General features: G+C 35.8%; 1 protein-coding gene across 2 annotated transcripts; it reads left to right on the top strand.

The window, feature by feature from the left end:
- The first annotated feature begins 1549 nt into the window (after positions 1 to 1549).
- On the top strand, positions 1550 to 15305 carry LOC134806000 (luciferin 4-monooxygenase-like). 2 transcript variants are annotated; one of them, XM_063779185.1, is made up of 9 exons: positions 1550 to 1720; positions 6464 to 6671; positions 7721 to 8036; positions 8397 to 8556; positions 9171 to 9316; positions 10396 to 10528; positions 12021 to 12242; positions 14660 to 14830; positions 15168 to 15305. In XM_063779185.1, the coding sequence occupies exons 1-9, from the start codon at positions 1598 to 1600 to the stop codon at positions 15282 to 15284; spliced, it is 1596 nt and encodes a 531-aa protein (XP_063635255.1). In that variant the 5' UTR covers positions 1550 to 1597; the 3' UTR covers positions 15285 to 15305. The 2 variants fall into 2 exon arrangements, with proteins under 2 accessions (XP_063635255.1, XP_063635256.1); XM_063779186.1 differs by lacking the exon at positions 1550 to 1720 and adding an exon at positions 2371 to 2547.
- Positions 15306 to 18663: the final 3358 nt, after the last annotated feature.

Genomic DNA, 18663 nt, shown 5'->3' with positions numbered 1-18663 from the left:
ATTGTTAGCCACGACGCAAGTGTCGTTACCGAGATGCTGCTTAAAACATCTGACACAGATGAAAAGGCCAATGATATATACATATATGATTGTTTTATATGCTTAATGAATATGAACATTGGCTTTAACATATTATGGCCGTTTAATCCTTCATAGGGTATAGGTCTCAAAAAAGACCATCCTGTAACACCATCTTTTTGTATTTTTAACCGACTTCCAAATCTAAAAGGAGGAGGTTATCAAATCGGTTGTATGTTTTTTTTAATACATTTTTATTTAGCTTCACTGCGTACCTATATTCTTTGCACCTACCTACCTATATGTATATGGTGCTTCAAATATTGTTCAAAACTTAAATTTAATCCACTTCCAGGTGTCTCATTGAGCTGAAATTTCGCATCGCGTATTTCCGAAGACAATGCAATAATATGCTAACATGGAGCTGATCTGATGATGCAGTCGGAAGGTAGCCAAAGGAACTATTCGATGGCAAGACATAAACACAAGAGTTTAGACTCATTTGAAAAATCTCGAGACGTAATTGTCAGACATGCAAAGTACAGTCAACAATAAAAGTGTGTATCAAAAAATATTTTTGACGGTTCCTGGTTTTTTTTGTACAGCATTTTTTGGACTATACAGGAAACTTTCCACCTCAGTTCCTTTGACCGGCGACTGTGTCAAATTATGGTTATATCCTCCAAGTACATGGGGTATATTTTGATAGACCACGACGTGAGGAATCTAAAACTAATTTTGGACGTCGAGGTTTGGACCACCTGTAGAATGGCGATGAGGTCTGAATTGAGGTTTTTTTTCAGTCTTGCCCGTTAAAGGGTTAAAATACCCTGCAAGTGACGTTGCAAGTTGTTTTGCCAACTCCACTCACGTCTGGCAATGTGAACGAGTAACTACTCGAACTGAACCGAGACCGCTATTCCCATTAATAGGTAACATCGAACAATCTCGGTGCAGTGCCCTTTACTGTCTCGGCCAATCGATACTTAGCAATTTACGGTTTCAACTTTTATTATTTGAATTATTTTCATTACATGAATATTTTCGAAATAAGTTCTTTATTGTATAGGAAAGGTGGCATTCAAAAGTATATATGTTACCAATTAAACCCTAAACAGGATAAGAAAATATCCCGTTTATAATGCGCTAATAAAAAGGCCAAATAAAACGATACTATCTGATACGTGGCAGTAATTATACAGAAAACAGCAGCTCTTAAGGTATCAAATCACATTAAGAAGGTACGACGACCGTGAACCAATGATAAGGACTAAGAATAAAGACTTCAAACAATCCAATTTAATTAAGAAGTCGTCTTGCCTTGCCCATTTAATGTATGGGCACTACTATCTTACAATTAGTTAATTATAATTCAATTTGGTAAACGTCCAAAAACAAATTAGGTTTTAAATATTTGTTATTACCTCTAAACAAACAACATTAATCAAATTATTGACATAGTAGAAAACATCGTTATATGTTATATATCAGTACTGATATAAAGTCCAACGAATGAGTCTGCCATTGCTTTATTGCGCTTTTGACAACGTACTAGTGTTCTTAAATTAAATAGTCTATAATGCTTAACAATAGTTTATACGTATACGGTGACCAAAATGTTCAAGTACCGGCGCACTTGAGTTTCGGCAAATACATCTTGGAGCGGCTAAAAGAAGCATCAAAAAGTGGGGAAGTAGCAATGGTAAGTTTTTTTTAAATACGTCTCTTACTTAGTCTTCATTTTCAAATAAAATTCGTTCATTCGGTCGGTATTCTGATTCTACGATGATTTTTCCCAAATTTTTCCTTCATATAAAGAATTTGAGAAATGTTTCCACTGGACCAGTGTTTGCGATAGACCTGTTACAAATTGTGATCTAATAAGATAAATCGTCAGGTGGCAACCAAAACTCACTAATTGCAAAAAAATAATTAAAATCAACCTTGTTTTCACTAGTACCTACCTATTCACTAGTACTGTTCACGATGGTTCTGAACTTGTGGGTAGTAATTAGTATGTTTTGGCTCTCATCTGACACAAAATTATCTCTACTTTTGTATATAAATGCACATACCTAAAGTAAACCTCATAAGAGGAGGTTATTATAACCACTTACTTTCCTACCAACCTAATTCGGTCTTGAGCAAAATATTTTATTACACAGAATACGCATACCTATAATCTTATTAATTAACAAATACAATAAAACGTTTATTGACTTATAGGAAGATAACAAATTGTTAATAAATATAAATACCTCTGGTCATAATAATAATATTATCTATAGTGTCACAATACGAATATATAAAAGCACCGGTAGCATTTGTTTTATAATATTCCTCACAACTGCAGTTGCAATCGGGGACTGTACATGTGTTTTAATAAATTAATGTTAATATTTTGTCGCGATGTATAACAGCAATTACGTTTACGGAGATCAAAATGTTCAAGTACCGGCGCACTTGAATTTCGGCAAATACATGTTGGAGCGGTTAAAAAAAGCGTGCAAAAGTAGCGAAGTAGCCGTGGTAAGTATTTTTGGGGATATCTCAATATACAATAAAAACACCAATTTATCTTCTACATATATCTTATTTATTTAATTTCATTTCATTTATTCATTGTAAAATCATGTACATAAAATCAAAAAGGTGTTAAGTAATTAAATAAAGTCAATCCATGACGCTCTGCTAGGGCACACAACATACTTAAAACTAATTAATCAAATTAGGTCAAAACAAATTTGATTTAATTAAAACAAATAATTTAAATTAAAACAAAATAAATTGAATTAAATTACAAATAATGCTAATTAAAAATAATAAAATCTTACTTTCGAGGCATTTTATTTTTTTTATCTACTTGACTTGTCCAGGAGTACATTTACTTGGGCCAACTAGTTTCCTTCCAGGCGCGACAAGGGAAGGAAGTCGAAAGACGGACTGAAAACGCCTGGATGAGCTAATGGTCCATGAAACATCTGATGAAAGGCGATCTCCCCTTGTCACTTAAGCGTAGACTCATGGACATATGCATACTTCCAATTCTCACCTACGGTGCACAAACTTGGTCTTTGACGGCGTGTCAGAGGTCCAAACTAGGGGTTTGCCAGCGAGCTATGGAGCGCAGCATATTAGGTGTGAAATTAATGGATCGTATCCGGAACACCACGCTGCGCTCCAGAACAAAAATAGTCGACGTAGCTCGGAAAGCGGCCAAGCTAAAGTGGGACTGGGCTGGTCATGTCTGCCGAATGCCGAGTGAGCTGTGGGCCATGATCGCCACAGAGTGGCAGCCCAGCTCAAAACGAGGAATTGACAGACCACGTCGGCGATGGCGAGACGAGTTAGACTCCTTTTTAAGGGAATGGCCAGAGACTGCACAGGATCGGGAAGACTGGAAAAAGTGGGGGGAGGCCTTTGCCCAGCAGTGGGACATTATAGGCTCCCAATAATAATAAATAATAATAATTATCTACTTGATAAATAAATGGGCTGTGACAGACGGACCGACAGGCACACGCACGAATCATCCTATAAGGGTTCCGTTTTTTCCTTTTGAGGTACGGAACCCTAAAAAATGCAGAGCTCGGGCAATAGGGAATATTAGGCAAAGCTCTGCGTAGGTGGCACCTTTGTGGCACATACAGTAAACAAACCACATTGACACATCACACGTCACGTCAATCACATGGCCTACCGCGAAACAAGAAAATCGAAATTTCGTTATCTATAATCTCTCTATCACTCTTGCATATTCAAGCGATGAAGAAGCAGATAACTAAATTTCGATTTTCACGTTTACCGGTAGGCCCTTGTTCACAAACCGCCTTGATGCATCAATGTCATATTTTATTGTCTGTGAAAATTTGTCAAAAAACAGTTTAAGGTTTAAGTTAGTCTATGAATTTACTGAGTCGGTAGTGCTGCACTCTGACGGCACAACATTGCAGTAATATCCCCCCCTATTGGTAAATGAAAGTTAATTTAGTTAAAAGTTACCTACTTAAATTTCGTCGACACCTACTGGTATTCTCAAATAAATTATAGCACCCAGGGACACTACAATACTATAAGATATACTAATTATACTGTTATTTGTTGTTTATCTGCAAAGCATTGTACAATCTTATAAGCAAACAGCAGGGTAAACCTTTTATTAGGGAAACCCATCAAAGACAAACAAATTCGAAACCAAATAGCAACAGAACACATAAAAAATGCAAACAAATAAAAAAACCTTCAGAATAATGAAGTACACCTCAACCACACATGCGAAGTTAAATTTAAGCTTTATAACATAAGTTTTATAACATAATAACTATAATAAGATACTTAAGGGGATCCCATGCCCCAATGACCTTCGATCTGAATCCCTTGGTTTTCTAATGTAATTTGTAGCTTCATATTAAGAACAACGGCTTTAAGCAATATAGTATTCCATATTTATTTGGGATTATTATAAGTTCACTGTCTTCGAGATATTTGGCATCAAAGTTGAACAATTTTAGGTCAAAAACTGGTTTTCTGACTTTTGTGTTAATTAGTTTAAAATTAAAATTCTAGACACGTTTTCCGAGACGTCAAAGACGAACCCAAATATGTAGATTTCGTCGATCTTTCACAGCAATCGAGATTCAAAAAAAGTGTTTTTTTAGACAATGTTTAAAAAAATAAGTACTTATTCATTTCTTTCCGGTAGACAAAAATGGAGATAAAAGATTGAAAAACCGATAGCCGTTTGCCTTATAATTCTATCTGAAGTGCAAAAGTAGGAGATACGATTCAATACTTGTCAAAAATCGATGAAAACCTCGGGTAGCCCCTTAACGTCGGCGTCGCAGCCTAGACTCGGACTAACGAACGATGAGACTGAGATTTATTCAAAACTCCTTAAATGACAACAATGATTAACTTAAGTGTCAAATGTCTCAAATATATCACCTTCAAGTTTTTAGCAAACCTTTTTAAAGACTGTATTGTTAAGTATAGGGACAGATTAAACCTGGTCTAACTGTTGGCATGTGTATTATTTTGTATTACTATGTTCTAAGAGTTTGATCTGAGGGTATTTTTATTTTTAAGCTATATCTGATTTAAGAAGGTTTGACATTTATTTTATTTTAGGGACTTTAGGATGCTTTTAATACCGTATAGCAAATACAGTCCGGACAAGCCTATCGAGCTGAATTTGAGACTATTTCACCGACTCTTTGGTACGATTTAAAGTAACAACAGGTTAATAGGCTGCCAAAACATGTTATCTAAGTGTCCTCATCATGACTGTTCAATTGAGCAGCTGCGGAATAAATGTGGTGAATTTTTATTTTCACATAAAAACGATTTTTCACCCCACGTTTTGGAATCCCTTCAATTTCTGATGCAAGCGTAATGACGGAGACAGCTAGAAGAATAAGCTTAAAACCAAAGCCTAACCGACATTCATGGCGTTGATCCATCGCTAGAGCGGGTCGATAGACACGCTCCATGATAGTTATATTAGATGTCAAAGTCATAGTTGTCGTAAGTAGCATGCCATATTTTCTAAAAGGCCACCATGCACAGATCCTAAACTTTTTTTTAACGAAAAGAAATGCTTAGGCTATGTCCAGATGTTTCGCTATACGAATCATGTGTAATTGGCTAATTGCTGTTTACATAGTACGTATTTTTTTTTGTGATATTATGTATATATATTATGTATATTTATGTTCGCAAACCGCAAATTTTCTTGTAGTATTTGTCAGCAGTCGTAATTGTTACTCGAGAGGATTGGGTAAATTTTGTCCAAACCATATGCTTTACGTCGAGGTCCCAGGACGAAATGTGTTCCTTATTAAAGCACTAATTAAACACATGCGTAATTTTGAAATAAAAATATAATACCAAAAACAACGGCTAAGTAAAGCTGTCCCTATAATTAACAATACGGTCTTTAGGGTTCCTAGTTAACTACGGATATATTTTTGGCCGGTAACTACTGGATAGTTCAAATCGTAGCCCGTCGGCTCCTGACCGATTACGTCAATTAAATTTTAAATTTGATTGATTGAAATAAAATCAAAATTCCAACAACTCAAAAATTATGTTTGCCACTTTTGAAGAGGTATTTGTCGTGTCAGTTGCGAAAAACATTGCGGTATTTAAAGTTTTCATGTAAATTATGAAGAAAACAGTGATATTCTACACGAAAGTACCGTGTATATGGTTTTGTAGAGTAGGTACCCCGTGGTAATTTTGATTCTTGATAAATATGAATATGCAACATACAGTAAACATTTCCGAAAATAAGTTGTATAAAAAAACGCTCACGACTCTCACTACAACTCCAAAAAAAACATTATCCCGTTCCTTATAAAGCCCGAACCAGTCCAATCACAACCTTGTGTTTGTCCTTTTGGCTGGTGTGTTCCAGATTTCGACTAGAGTCTATTTCTTTCTTTAGGAAAACGCTCTTTCGGGGGAGGCTTTAACATACAAGGATTTTACTCAGTATGCTGTGGACCTATCCGTCTCTCTAACAAGCTTGGGAGTGAAGAGTGGTCACACCGTTGGAATCGGCAGCGAGAAACGTGTACAGTTTATACCCACAACCTTAGCTGTTGTTTTTACGGGAGCAGCTTATACGCCATATGATTTACAAAGTGGAAGAGGTTTGTATTTAAGTGTTCTTAATGTAAGGTAATTATTTATTAAGGCCGATGCCAATATTATTGTTTCTAATTTTAATGTGCTAATACCGTGCTAATTAATAGTTATTAAAATATTACGAGATGTCATTTAGTATAATTATAAAAACTGGATAAGACGAAAAGCATTCAGCATTAGGTTTAGGTGTAGGTACAATCTATTTTGTTTTACAAGGTTTGTTTCACCTTCGTGCTAATTGATTTGATAGCCGAGCAAGTGAAGGATTTCAAAATTGTGAGATATATACAATTGAATTGAATAACCTAGTAAGCTTTTGGTTAAGTTTGCCCTTGCAAATATGATCTAGTTTTCGTGTTAATTTTTCATGGCTTTGCCCTTGTAGGCCAATCAATATAGGTCCGAAAAAAGCGTTTTGAGGAATTAATTCCCAGCAAGCTAGAAATCATTTTGATACCTTAATTAGGTCCTAAATTCGTATAATCCGAGTTTTCTCTATCCCAGGAGGTGTGGATAAATTTTGGGGGCCTTGAGAGATATATTTTACCTTGGATTGATAAAACCACTCGATGTAGAAGGGACCATCAATTACAATGTCACTACCAGCCAGGTTGTTGTGGATCAGACACTGGTGAAAAAAAAATTCGGATTTTAACACGATTATACAATCTTAGACTACGAACTCATTTATTAATGTATCTTTCGGATCCTCAGATGTAATTTTTTATCATGATTAGAGAAAATTTTCCGTCGGACGTACCGTTTTTCATCTACAAGCGAAAAACTGAAAAGGAGCAAAAAAATTTCCACAACTCTTGGAATGGAGTAAACTGGGATTACGCTAATCTAGAACCAAATGAAGGTAATAAGACAATTCCCAGCTTGCTGGGAATTAATTCCTGGAAAAAATCTAATGTGATTGGCCTGTTGGTTAAAATATGTAACAATTCAATATGGTAACTAGTTTAGCCTTCTCTGCGTGTAATAGGCCAATTCCCTATCGGATCACATATTACGTTTGCTTCTTATAAAGGAATAAATGCTTTTTTTTCAGCTGGCTTAAAGCACAAACTAAATTTGACCAGACCTAAATATTTCATTTGTTCTGGATTATTTTGGAAAACATATGGAGACATATTGCAAACAATGGATTTTATAGAACATTATATTTGTTTTGACGAGCATGATGATATCGAGATATCTTTGAAGACTTTGCGTACAAAACAAACAGATGTAACCACTTTTGAGCCAGCTACAGTACAAGGACAAACAGACACCGCTCTAATCCTGTACTCATCTGGCACGACTGGCATGCCAAAGGGAGTCCAACTGACACATTTAAATTGCATTTTAAACAGCTTACCAAAAGAGTAAGTAAATAATTACCTAAGTAACAAATAAAACAAGTAATACGAATGAAATTAAGTTACAGTGTTCTAATTAGAAATCTTTAGGTATAATTTGAAGAATTCAGATTGGATGAGTGTGTTGTGTTGTGTACATTACGATACAAGTTCGAAAAATAGGAAATTCGCAACAAGTGGCGACTAATTGAAACACGACCAAAAGGAATCGACATGTGTTGCGAATTACCTTTTCGCACGTGTATTTTACAACGTTTAACAGTACTTACATATAGCCCTTTAAATTTTCGACATAAGCACGTATTATTTATAGTTACCGCCCTATGTATAGGTACTGTAAAAACTAATTTAATTATTTACTTACAGTTTCGAAGACGATTCCCTAAAAACCGTTTTTCTATTCGGAGAATGGTATCATAATTACGACACGTTCATGACTTTCAAGTTCCTTTCTTTAGGGAGGAGAGTAGTTTTCGTGGACAATGTTACACCTGAAAACCTTTTGAAAAGTATTCAGCGATGTCAGGTAATATCAGTGGCGGATTTGCAGTCTTTGCCCCCTTTCTCAGCACCCATCATATCGACTACATTTTGAGTTATTTCTTGTTATCATCAGCGAATTTTTTATCACAATTTGTCGCCCCCAATAAACTTGCCGCCCTAGGCCCGGGCCTACTTGGCCTTAGGGCAAATCCGCCACTGGGTAATATATTTATTTAGTTATAAGCTTGTGACTACAGTTATAACTATTAAAAGCTCATCAGGTAGGAGCGTGTAGTGTCTAACAGGTGCGAAAAAACCTAGTTTTACGTAGTCTCCGGTATTATTTAAAAAGCATTCCAGCGCATAACACTGCCCACGCGGCGCCTGTTGCATTTTTGTCCTGATAGTCAATCTGCTACTCAGTGCATGGCGGCCTACACCCACCTGACCGGTAGATTTAGTTAATAATCGACTACACCTGTTTCATTTCAGTTTCACCACTTGCCGAGGCTAGTAGGTATCTCTGGTAAATTCGGAAACGTAGCAGATAACGAGATAACTTTTGTTATTTCTACTCCTAATACCTATGCTCCGCTCCACGCCTAGGAATTTAGACTACGAAGATAATTCATAATTAATAGAATTGTATAATTTTAGGTAAACATCACCATGTTAGTACCGTCACTCGTTGGTTACCTATCTAAAGCAGAACAAGTAGATCAATATGATCTAAGTTCACTAAACACTATTTACTGCCGCTCATCTCCGCTGCATGGAAAAACAATTGAAGCTATCAAAAGAAGGTAATTCTGCGTAATTTACTGGACCGTTATTTTCCATCTATCTGCGTCACCAACATTTAATTCAGAAAAAAAAACAACGGGTTGCACTCCGGGAGTGCCGACAGAAGTGAAAACTCAATGACTAGTCCAAAATGTCTGCAGCACTATGTATAATTGACCCATCCTCCTTTCTATTGAAAAACTTTAGTTCCGAAATTGCTGGTCAGTGAGCTTGTTTAAAATTCGGAATTCAATTTTTTTGCGTTAATTGTTTATAATTCGAATAGAAATTGTAAAGTTACCTTGCAGACCTCGCATCTAAATATATTTGGTGATGATATTTTGAGTTTTATTCACCAAGAGTTCACTTTTATTAGCGATTTCATCAAGATGTAGCTTTATTGAATTATATTTGAGTGATATAAAGTTAGAATGTAACTGTGAGATCCTCGTATTTCAGCCCGTACAAGATTGGAACATTGAGCTTTATTGCTTAATATAAAAGTCCAGTTTTAAATAATTGACCTGATTATGATACGTTATGACTAAAGTTCTTTGGTGAATAAAAACGAAACAGCAGGCTCAGGCATAGGTACATTTTCGCCGCGCGGTATAAAGAGAGGGTTACGCTTTACGCTGTCTCGAGTTTATCATTTTTTCCCTACCTCAAAAAGTGCACAGCGCCGCTAAAGAAGTTTTCACTTCAAAAATTAAAACTACATCCCTGACCGGGCGGCGGTGCGAAAGCGAAAGTAGTGAGCTACTATTTCCGTACGCAAGAAATGTACTAGATACGTGTCCGGGTTCATTACGTCAGAATATAAGATTTCTATATTAATAGTTAATCGCTAATGATTTACGGTGCTGAAGACTCCTTTTGCTGAAAAAAAAAAATTCGCTCGCGCCCGCGAAGAAAAAAATTCGCTCAACGCTACTTTTCGCTAATCACCGCCGCGCCGGTCGGACACGGGCTCTTGATTAATTAAATCGGCGCAGCATTTTTAAAAGAGTTAAGTAGTGTGTCTAAGACTAAGAGGCACGCAGTTATCTGCCAGGTGTTGGTGTTTTTCCAAGATAAATTAAAATTTTACTGTCAATAGGTTTCCGACGCTAAGGAATTTAATACAAGGATACGGTATGACCGAATCTGGCGAACTTACGTCAGAGAGTTGGGGTACTAAGGGCCCCAAAGTTGGAAGTGTTGGTATGGCATCTCCTGGAATAACTTTGAAAGTAAGTAAATCTTGTTTTATTTTCATTAAATAATTATTTATGTACATAGGTACCTGCGTAGGTATATAACTTTGCATGTGTTTGTAGGTACATACGGATGTGGGTTTGTGATACGAGCTGTGAAAGCGGAATCATAAAATATCATACGAAAATTTTAATGTCTAATTACCTGTATACTTTTACTAGGTATACAGTTATTTATCTACACATAATATACATATATTTTAAGCTCTCTATGATGAGTTTAGGAACCGAATTTGATCAGAATGTTTGCAATTAATATTTCTTTTAGAATAAAACGTCGTCTCGACTGATACTATAAATGAAGACTTGGTGGAACGTTCTTCCTTTAGTGGAAATTAGTGAACTTTTATTTAGTTCCACTAGTCCCGCTGTCTGTATGTTTGTCATGAAATATTGTAAGCTAAATTAGACGAACTTCCCATTAAGTATTCGATTGAGCTGTACCTTCACATAGGTGACAATGCAATATTATGGTACCATCGAACTGATCTGACTATGGAACTGATCTGACTATTGCCTGAAGCCATAAGACGTGAAAATAATAAGCCTGAATTTAAAACTATGTTAAAAAAACACTACCGTAATATATTGTAGTAATTTAAATAAGTACATACAATTTAATAAGTTATTATGTTAATAACTAGAGACTGATGACCCCACAGTCAAACTCATTGTTAAGTTTTGCGGGGCAATGCCTATTTTTAAGAATAACTGTATTTTTATTAAATAAATAAATAATAATAAAAAAATAATAAAATGGAGACCGGAGGTGGCCATAGTAAGTCTGTGATAAAACAAGACAACCTTATTATTTTTGGGGTTGTTAGAATTGTCTCGATGAGTATTAGTTGACTGTTGAAAGAAAAGAATAGTCTCAAAATGATTTTTTGACCAGGTGGGATGACGATCTGCGAAAGACTGCAGGCAGATGCTGGATGCGGCAAGCTGAGGACAGGGCGCTATGGCGCTCTTTAGGGGAGGGCTATGTCCAGCAGTGGACTACTATAGCCTGATGATGATGATGATGATTTTTTTTTGTCAATAAACTTATTTATTTATTTTAATTTCACTGACGCCATGCCATACCATGCCATGTTTATGCCATGTCTAAACATTCCTGCGTATAATCGCTGCGTTATTGTGACATGGTCGATGCAGACGTAGCTTGTCCATGAGCCTGAGAAAGAGCATAGCTTGTGTCAAAACAAAGTTCTAAGACACTGCAGATACTTAGTTCATATGCTAGTCCGTTTAATAATGAATTTCACAAATGCGTTGCAAACTTAATACCTAGTCTGACAATCCTCGTGGTCCCTACAAATTGGAAATCAAAGTTCGTTGTGACCCATGAACGTGGTCGGAAAAAATATTGGTGTTGTATTATAAGTACTATACATCAATATTTTACCTACCTACCTACTTATAAATTGTGGAGCTGCATTGTTTAATTGTTTTTTTATAATTACAGGTTGTAGATCCAGAAACGCGCGAGATCTTAGGACCGAACCAGCGAGGAGAAATATGTTTGCGCGGCCCCGTATTTATGAAAGGTTACATTGGGATTGAACCGTCCACGTACCTTGATGATCAAGGATTCTTCTTAACTGGAGACTTGGGTTACTACGACGAAGATAAATATTTTTACATTGTCGATAGGCTGAAGGAAATAATGTGTTATGATGGAAATAAGGTATACCTATATTTTAATTTAATTAGATATTTCATAAATAAGTTAGTTCACCCCAAATTCTGAACTTGTGATTCGCAATAAACGTGAAATTGAAAAACCACTAGCTTTTTACCGCAGAACAGAGAGTGGATTCATAGATATATCTATTTAATTGTTGACGCGATTAAATCAAAATGTAGAAATACAAAATGGCGGCTATTTTTACAATTGCTAATGACCCTCGTTTTGTATTAAAAGTCCTTCGACACACCTTCAGATCATGATTTCCCACTATGTCCTCCAAGTGGGACCAGTGATATACCTTCTAACGTTTGATATGCCACCTAATACTCCTAGTCTCCCACATACCTACCCATTACCACTGATCAACAACGGTCTACTGACTAGCTACGATATGGATGGCTACGCATAGGTACTAGAGTCTGGCTACTGAAATATTACACAATTTTTTGGCGGGAAATTAAAAAAAACTTGGGCTGGTCACACTTTGTATAGTAGGAATTATAATTTTGATACTATAAAATATTTTTTGATTTTCTGTGCACACGTAAATAAGTTAAATATTTAAGTTGACGTGCACTCAAAGTCAGCTCACATAATTTCTACCACTATTTAAAGTACAGTCAACGTAAAACAAACATACATATATGTTTACGTTCCAATGTTTTGATTTTATTGATATTTTCCAGAACTTCTAGTTTATCCGTTTCTTTACCCACTTGTCCTGTTTATGAGATACAGGTATTCATAAATTCACGTACTTAATCAAAGTTATAGGCAAATGTTAGAACTAGTACTTAAAGTATCAAAATATTAATAGGGCACCAACCTATTAAACTGTTTACGACTTGTAAACATTGCAGTTTTTCGTTATACAACGCTCCACGTCAACTTCGCACATTGTCGTAATTATTTACGAGCTTAAATAATAGTCTGCGGACATCACTCAGTATAGTCATTACTAATATTATTTAAAATAAACGCCTTATAAACCGCGAACAATTTGAATGAATGACATAAATTGTGACAACAGACTTTTAACTTTTTTTTTAATCATAGACAATTGGTGATACAACAAGGAAATATCTGTCAACAAAATTTGGCTAGCCAGGCTCTATCTTGCAAACAAGTTGACCAGACAAGATAGAGTTTTACTACTTAGTTGGCAAGACTTCATCAAAAACGCTTTTGGGCGTTCTAGCTCCATAACCACTTGATCAATCCTGTAAAAATATACCTGTCTCATTTACGCTTATACTTTGGCCTTAGGCAATTGCGTTCGAAGTTAAATGTAAGAACTTCGCTTCGCTCGCTCGTTCGATAAATGTATCATAAATTTCAAGGTAACCCATATAACGTATATACGTAACTATATTATGTTTTCTTAATACAACGTCGGTGGCTAAAACATACGGACCGCATCTGCTAGTTAGCGGTTACCGTAGTCTATGGACGCGTAAACCTAATTATTTACTCCGTTTTTAGGGTTCAGTACCAAAAAAGGAAAAAACGGAACCCTTATAGGATCATTCGTGCGTCTGTCTGTCTGTCTGTCTGTCTGTCCGTCTGACACAGCCTATTTTCTCGGAAACTACTAGACCAATTAAATTGAAATTTGGTACATATATATATATAAATTAGTGACCAAATTAATTTTAAACAAGGGGGCCACTTTTGGGGGGTAAATGAGAAAGTTAAAAAGTAAAGTTTTTCAAACTATATCGTGTTATAGTATATCAAATAAAAGAGCTCATTTTGAGAATTTCAAATATATTTTTCTTATAATTTTAAAATAAATAGGTTAGAAGTTATTTAAGAAAAAAGCCAAAAATTGACCATTCCCCCTTTATCTCCGAAAGCACTGGGCCTAAAATTTAGAAAAAAATACACAAAATAGTTCTTTACCTATAGATGATAGGAAAACCTATTAGAAATGTGCGAACAAGCGTGAGTCGGACTTAATGTACGGAACCCTTGGAACGCGAGTCCGACTCGCACTTGGCCGGCTTTGAAGTTCCCCTTACAGTATAGTTTCATATAGGTACGTATCCGTTCCGATCAAGCCAAACCGGTCCCGGTTCCGGAGCTTCCGGGGCAAACTGCCAAATCCGACTCAAATGCAGACGATTCAACGGAGCCACGCCGTTCTTTCACCTAAATAGTGTTTTTTAGTATAATGTCACATAATGTGTATGTATAAATACTATAGACGGTCAAGCAAATCATGTCAGTAGAAAAAGGCGCGAAATTCAAATTTTCTATGGGACGATATCCTTTCGCGCCTACTTTTTTCAAATTTGCCGCCTTTTTCTACTGACAAGATCTGCTTGACCCAGTATAGCTATGAGGTATTTAGCTACGGACCACTAGTTGCCTGAAAATAAAAAAATATAAAGTCAACGATTACCGACTTTCAGGTGGCACCTTTGGAGTTGGAGACAATCCTGCTGCTACATCCCAGCGTCCGCGAGGCGGGCGTTGTGGGCAAGCTTGCGGGCGACATCGGCGAGGAGCCCACGGCCTTCGTCGTGAGGCAACCCGGCGCGTGCGTCTCCGAGCAGGAGCTCGTCGACTACGTGTCTGCAGAGGTTTGCTGTTACATACCTGTTAATTAATTAAAGTGAGGCAGGTGAAGACATCGTAAAGCAACGCACAGTCGCACAGCTTTCATCGTGTAGTAACTGGAAGCGAATGTCTCCAAGTTTCTACACGGACTGACGCAAGGGAGGAGTCATGACCATATTAATGCGTACTTATTTGAGGAATATTTTGTTCCTGATTCATGTCGTTTTCTATATTTAATTATAATTATACACCAATATAATGCGTATTACCAAGCCTTTACGGCAAATAGAGCAATGTAACTAATGTCAAACACTATTGAAGTGGTTTTGGTATCAATACGTTAATATTATTAATATTTAGGTACCGCCGTACATGCAACTGAGGGGCGGCGTGGTGTTTGTTCCAGAACTACCGAGAAACCCGAGAGGAAAAATTCTTCGCCGCCGTTTACGAGAAATGTTGAATAATATTAAGTAAAATGTTGATACAAATAAAAAATATGGTTTACAATAATTACTTTTTTTATTGGTGTTATTAGTATTTTTAAAACAGTGTATGTTGTAGTGTGAAATAAAAAGTTTAGTGGAGGTTTTAGTTATTTTATTTCGTGTAGGTATCTGCAATAAATGTAAATGACAAAAAATTGCACCTAATTATAAACATTTGGAAAACCGCTGATATCCAACCAATATTAAAAACCGTCATAACTTTAATAGAGCTAATTGATCCTTCAGAATCTTAACTACATATAAATTTATATCGTACTTATACCTTATACTATCACATTTCACGGCTAGCACATTTCAAAGTTAGAACATCAAAATTTAGGGCTGTCGTTTAAATGACATTTTTTTTAATTAATTTCTTTTAACATTTAAATTGACTCGTTTTACCTCAGAGCAATTTAGATCGTAGCTCCAAAATGGTCCCTGCGGCATGTAATAGGTCCTTTAAAAGAAAATCGAGTTAAACAATCGTGATTGACTTAATTTTGGAGTACGTTTATTCCTTGAGATAAAAGGAACAGCTTGGAGCAAATCCATTTATTCAAGTTTAAGGAATTAGCCAGTTTATTTAGATTTTTTTGTCTTATTAAGAATATTATATCAAAACGAATGTATAATTGTACATACATACCCACTACCAGTACTTTATTACTCGGTCTGTATTATTCAACCATTGTTGAAATATTATTCCCGTCTTCTCGATCATTTATTGCATAAATCCTCGAAAACCACGGCCAGATATTATCAACTAACCTGTACCTACATCTGTTAGATAAAAGTTGAACACACTTTATAATTTAGTTAGTAATAGTTCTAACAAAGATTCAGCTTCAATTGGAATTCATAATTCCAAACGTTTCATTAAAATGTATGAGTAGGTCAGTATTTTTTTCTAGCTCCCCCTAGTGCATAGCGATATTGAGATACCTATCAATATTAATGAGGAGTGCAAGGGCACGTTAGCCGATGGATTCCAGTGTGGTGCAGTCTGCTCGCTCCGAGCCAATGAAGCGTGAAGCGCAGACTCTATGAATATAGTGCAGCCGTAGAACTCCCTTCACAATGCTGCCACTTAATTTACAACGGCTCAAACTGCTGGGAAATTATAATAGTACATTACTACAGAGGCCGGGACGAAAGGGGTTGCCGGCCGAAGACATATAGACGGATAGGTCTGAGCGCGGGCAACCCCATTTCCCGCCGCGGTATGTATAGTGCTTTTCTCAAACATGCAATGAAATAAATAAAATAAAAAATCCACGAAACCCAAATTTTATTTAGAGAAAAAACTAAAAGTAAAGTACACCCAAAATATAACCAACACGTACCTATATCATTATCACGCGTATGTTTTACACGAGTCGTGTATTTTTACTACCCGTATATTTTCATGTATCTTTGATTTTTTCGCCTTGTATCCGTCTGACTGTCGTTTTCGTCACATAAGTTTACATAGTCTTTCATGTTGATATCATGTTTCACATACATCGTTGCTTTATGCACGGAGTAAATAAGTATAATTTCCACAGTGTTGACGAATTTGTAGTTACATTCATTTAAAATATGCCACAAAACTGTTTCTAATAAACTGTAAGCCATTTTTCTTAGTTTCTCAAATAATAAAATTGCCATAAGCAACCATATACATACTTCGTCTTTGACTTGGCGGCAGAGGCAGCAAGTTATTAAAATCAATTCTGCTTACGCTGCCAATTCCAACGCCTACGATTACAATTAATATTAATTTCATTATTTCGTCGGAACTCATATTAAAGTAAAAAAATCAACAACGCACCATAAATCCAATAAAACAGAATGAATATTTTTCAACTTTACCTCCATAACAATTTAAAAAATATAACTACACGTGTTTGAGTAGACCTTTTTACCGCTAACGTTTAGATGAAATATTTTAAATGTTTTTATTTGTGTAGGTAAATTTATAATTTAAAATTATAAAATTATAGAGTGTATTATTTATTAAGTTCATGTTGATTTTATACAAATAAAACTGCAAATTATAGCAAACATTGTTTTTTGTTTTTTTTTATAGGCGTAGTGGCAGAGTGTCATTACGAACCATAAAGCAAATATTGCCTCTAGTTTTTTTTAATGGATGAATGCCACGATGCTGTGTCACAAATATCTGTGAAATGAAAATTAAAAAAGAGGACTTTGCCGGCCTAGGCCTGCAAGATGTGTATGAAATTCCATTAACGACCTTTTGTCCTAGCCGCACCTGAAACGTCATACTTCGCAGCCTATTATAAGGAACATAACATCAATATTTCATTGCATGTTTGAGAAAATTATATTTAATACTGGACGCTTTGTACTGTACATGCTTTAGGGTGTTTCATTTTTCCGAATTTTCGATTTTCATCTGACTTTGCTCGAATTCTTGTTCTAACTGATAAAAAAATATTATACGTTAAAAAAAATTAAAATCGGTCAGCATTTAGAGGTTGCACAACATCAACAAAGATTTTTCAAATAACCAACGACTCTACATCGGAGGGTAGAAAATGGTTTAAGCGGCTACCATCAAAGCGGAGAGTAGTGTGATACTGAACCTTTTACATATAAATAAATTTTAAAATTAGTAGTAAACTTGGATTTTGGTTACTCGATAAATGTTCTAATTAAGATTTTTCAGTTTTTCCACCTGTTTCCAAAGGAAAAGTGCTTTTATCGTGTTTTAGATGCAAAATTCAGTTTTCTCATTCGATTTTAGTATCAGTTCATTATATTTTGTCATTTTAAAACATAGTTCATTTTCACGCAATGTATGGGGTTCTCACTCTACCTTTTCAACTTGTGCAACCTCTAAACGTTATTCGATTCTTTTGAAAATTGAAATAGATAGTTTTTAGTGTGGGGAGACTCCATTGGTGAGCAAAGTCAGGAAAAATATTACAACTTTTTTTTCTCCATACAAAAGTGAATCACCCTAACATGCTTGGCTGATCTGCCCGATTCGAACTTTAAGATACGTCAATTAATAGAGAGAGATAGAGAGAAACGATATGGATTAGATGTGTCAGTGTCAAAAGTGACGTTTTTGTTTGGATGAACGCATAGAAGGTAGCATCCTATAGAAGTGGTATACGCGTGCCTCCGTGAGGGACAAAACATACGCAATGCGCAATGATTGGTCGAATTTATTTGTTGCCCACCATAATCCATACTAAATTTAAGGTGGGGAACAAAAAATATGTGAGACTGTGACAAGGACAAACAATAATAGCGCTTTCGCTGCTACTCCTACTGAAATATACATAAGACTATCCCGTTCTGTAAGTTATCCCCACCACTCATGCCCAATCCAGTTTAATAACCAGTTAAATCCA

This window comes from Cydia splendana, chromosome 2 (assembly GCF_910591565.1).
Source record: "Cydia splendana chromosome 2, ilCydSple1.2, whole genome shotgun sequence".
Lineage (NCBI taxonomy): Eukaryota > Metazoa > Arthropoda > Insecta > Lepidoptera > Tortricidae > Cydia > Cydia splendana.
The sequence above is the reverse complement of the archived record's forward strand: the minus strand, read 5'-3'. Positions and strand labels throughout refer to the sequence as shown.

Excerpts from the sequence above, each read along its gene's own strand:
- LOC134806000 (XM_063779185.1), top strand. The coding sequence starts at position 1,598 with ATGCTTAACAATAGTTTATACGTATACGGTGACCAAAATGTTCAAGTA. Across the intron at positions 9,317-10,395 it reads ATTGAAGCTATCAAAAGAAG|GTTTCCGACGCTAAGGAATT; the intron begins GTAATTCTGCGT and ends TACTGTCAATAG. Across the intron at positions 12,243-14,659 it reads TGTGTTATGATGGAAATAAG|GTGGCACCTTTGGAGTTGGA; the intron begins GTATACCTATAT and ends ACCGACTTTCAG.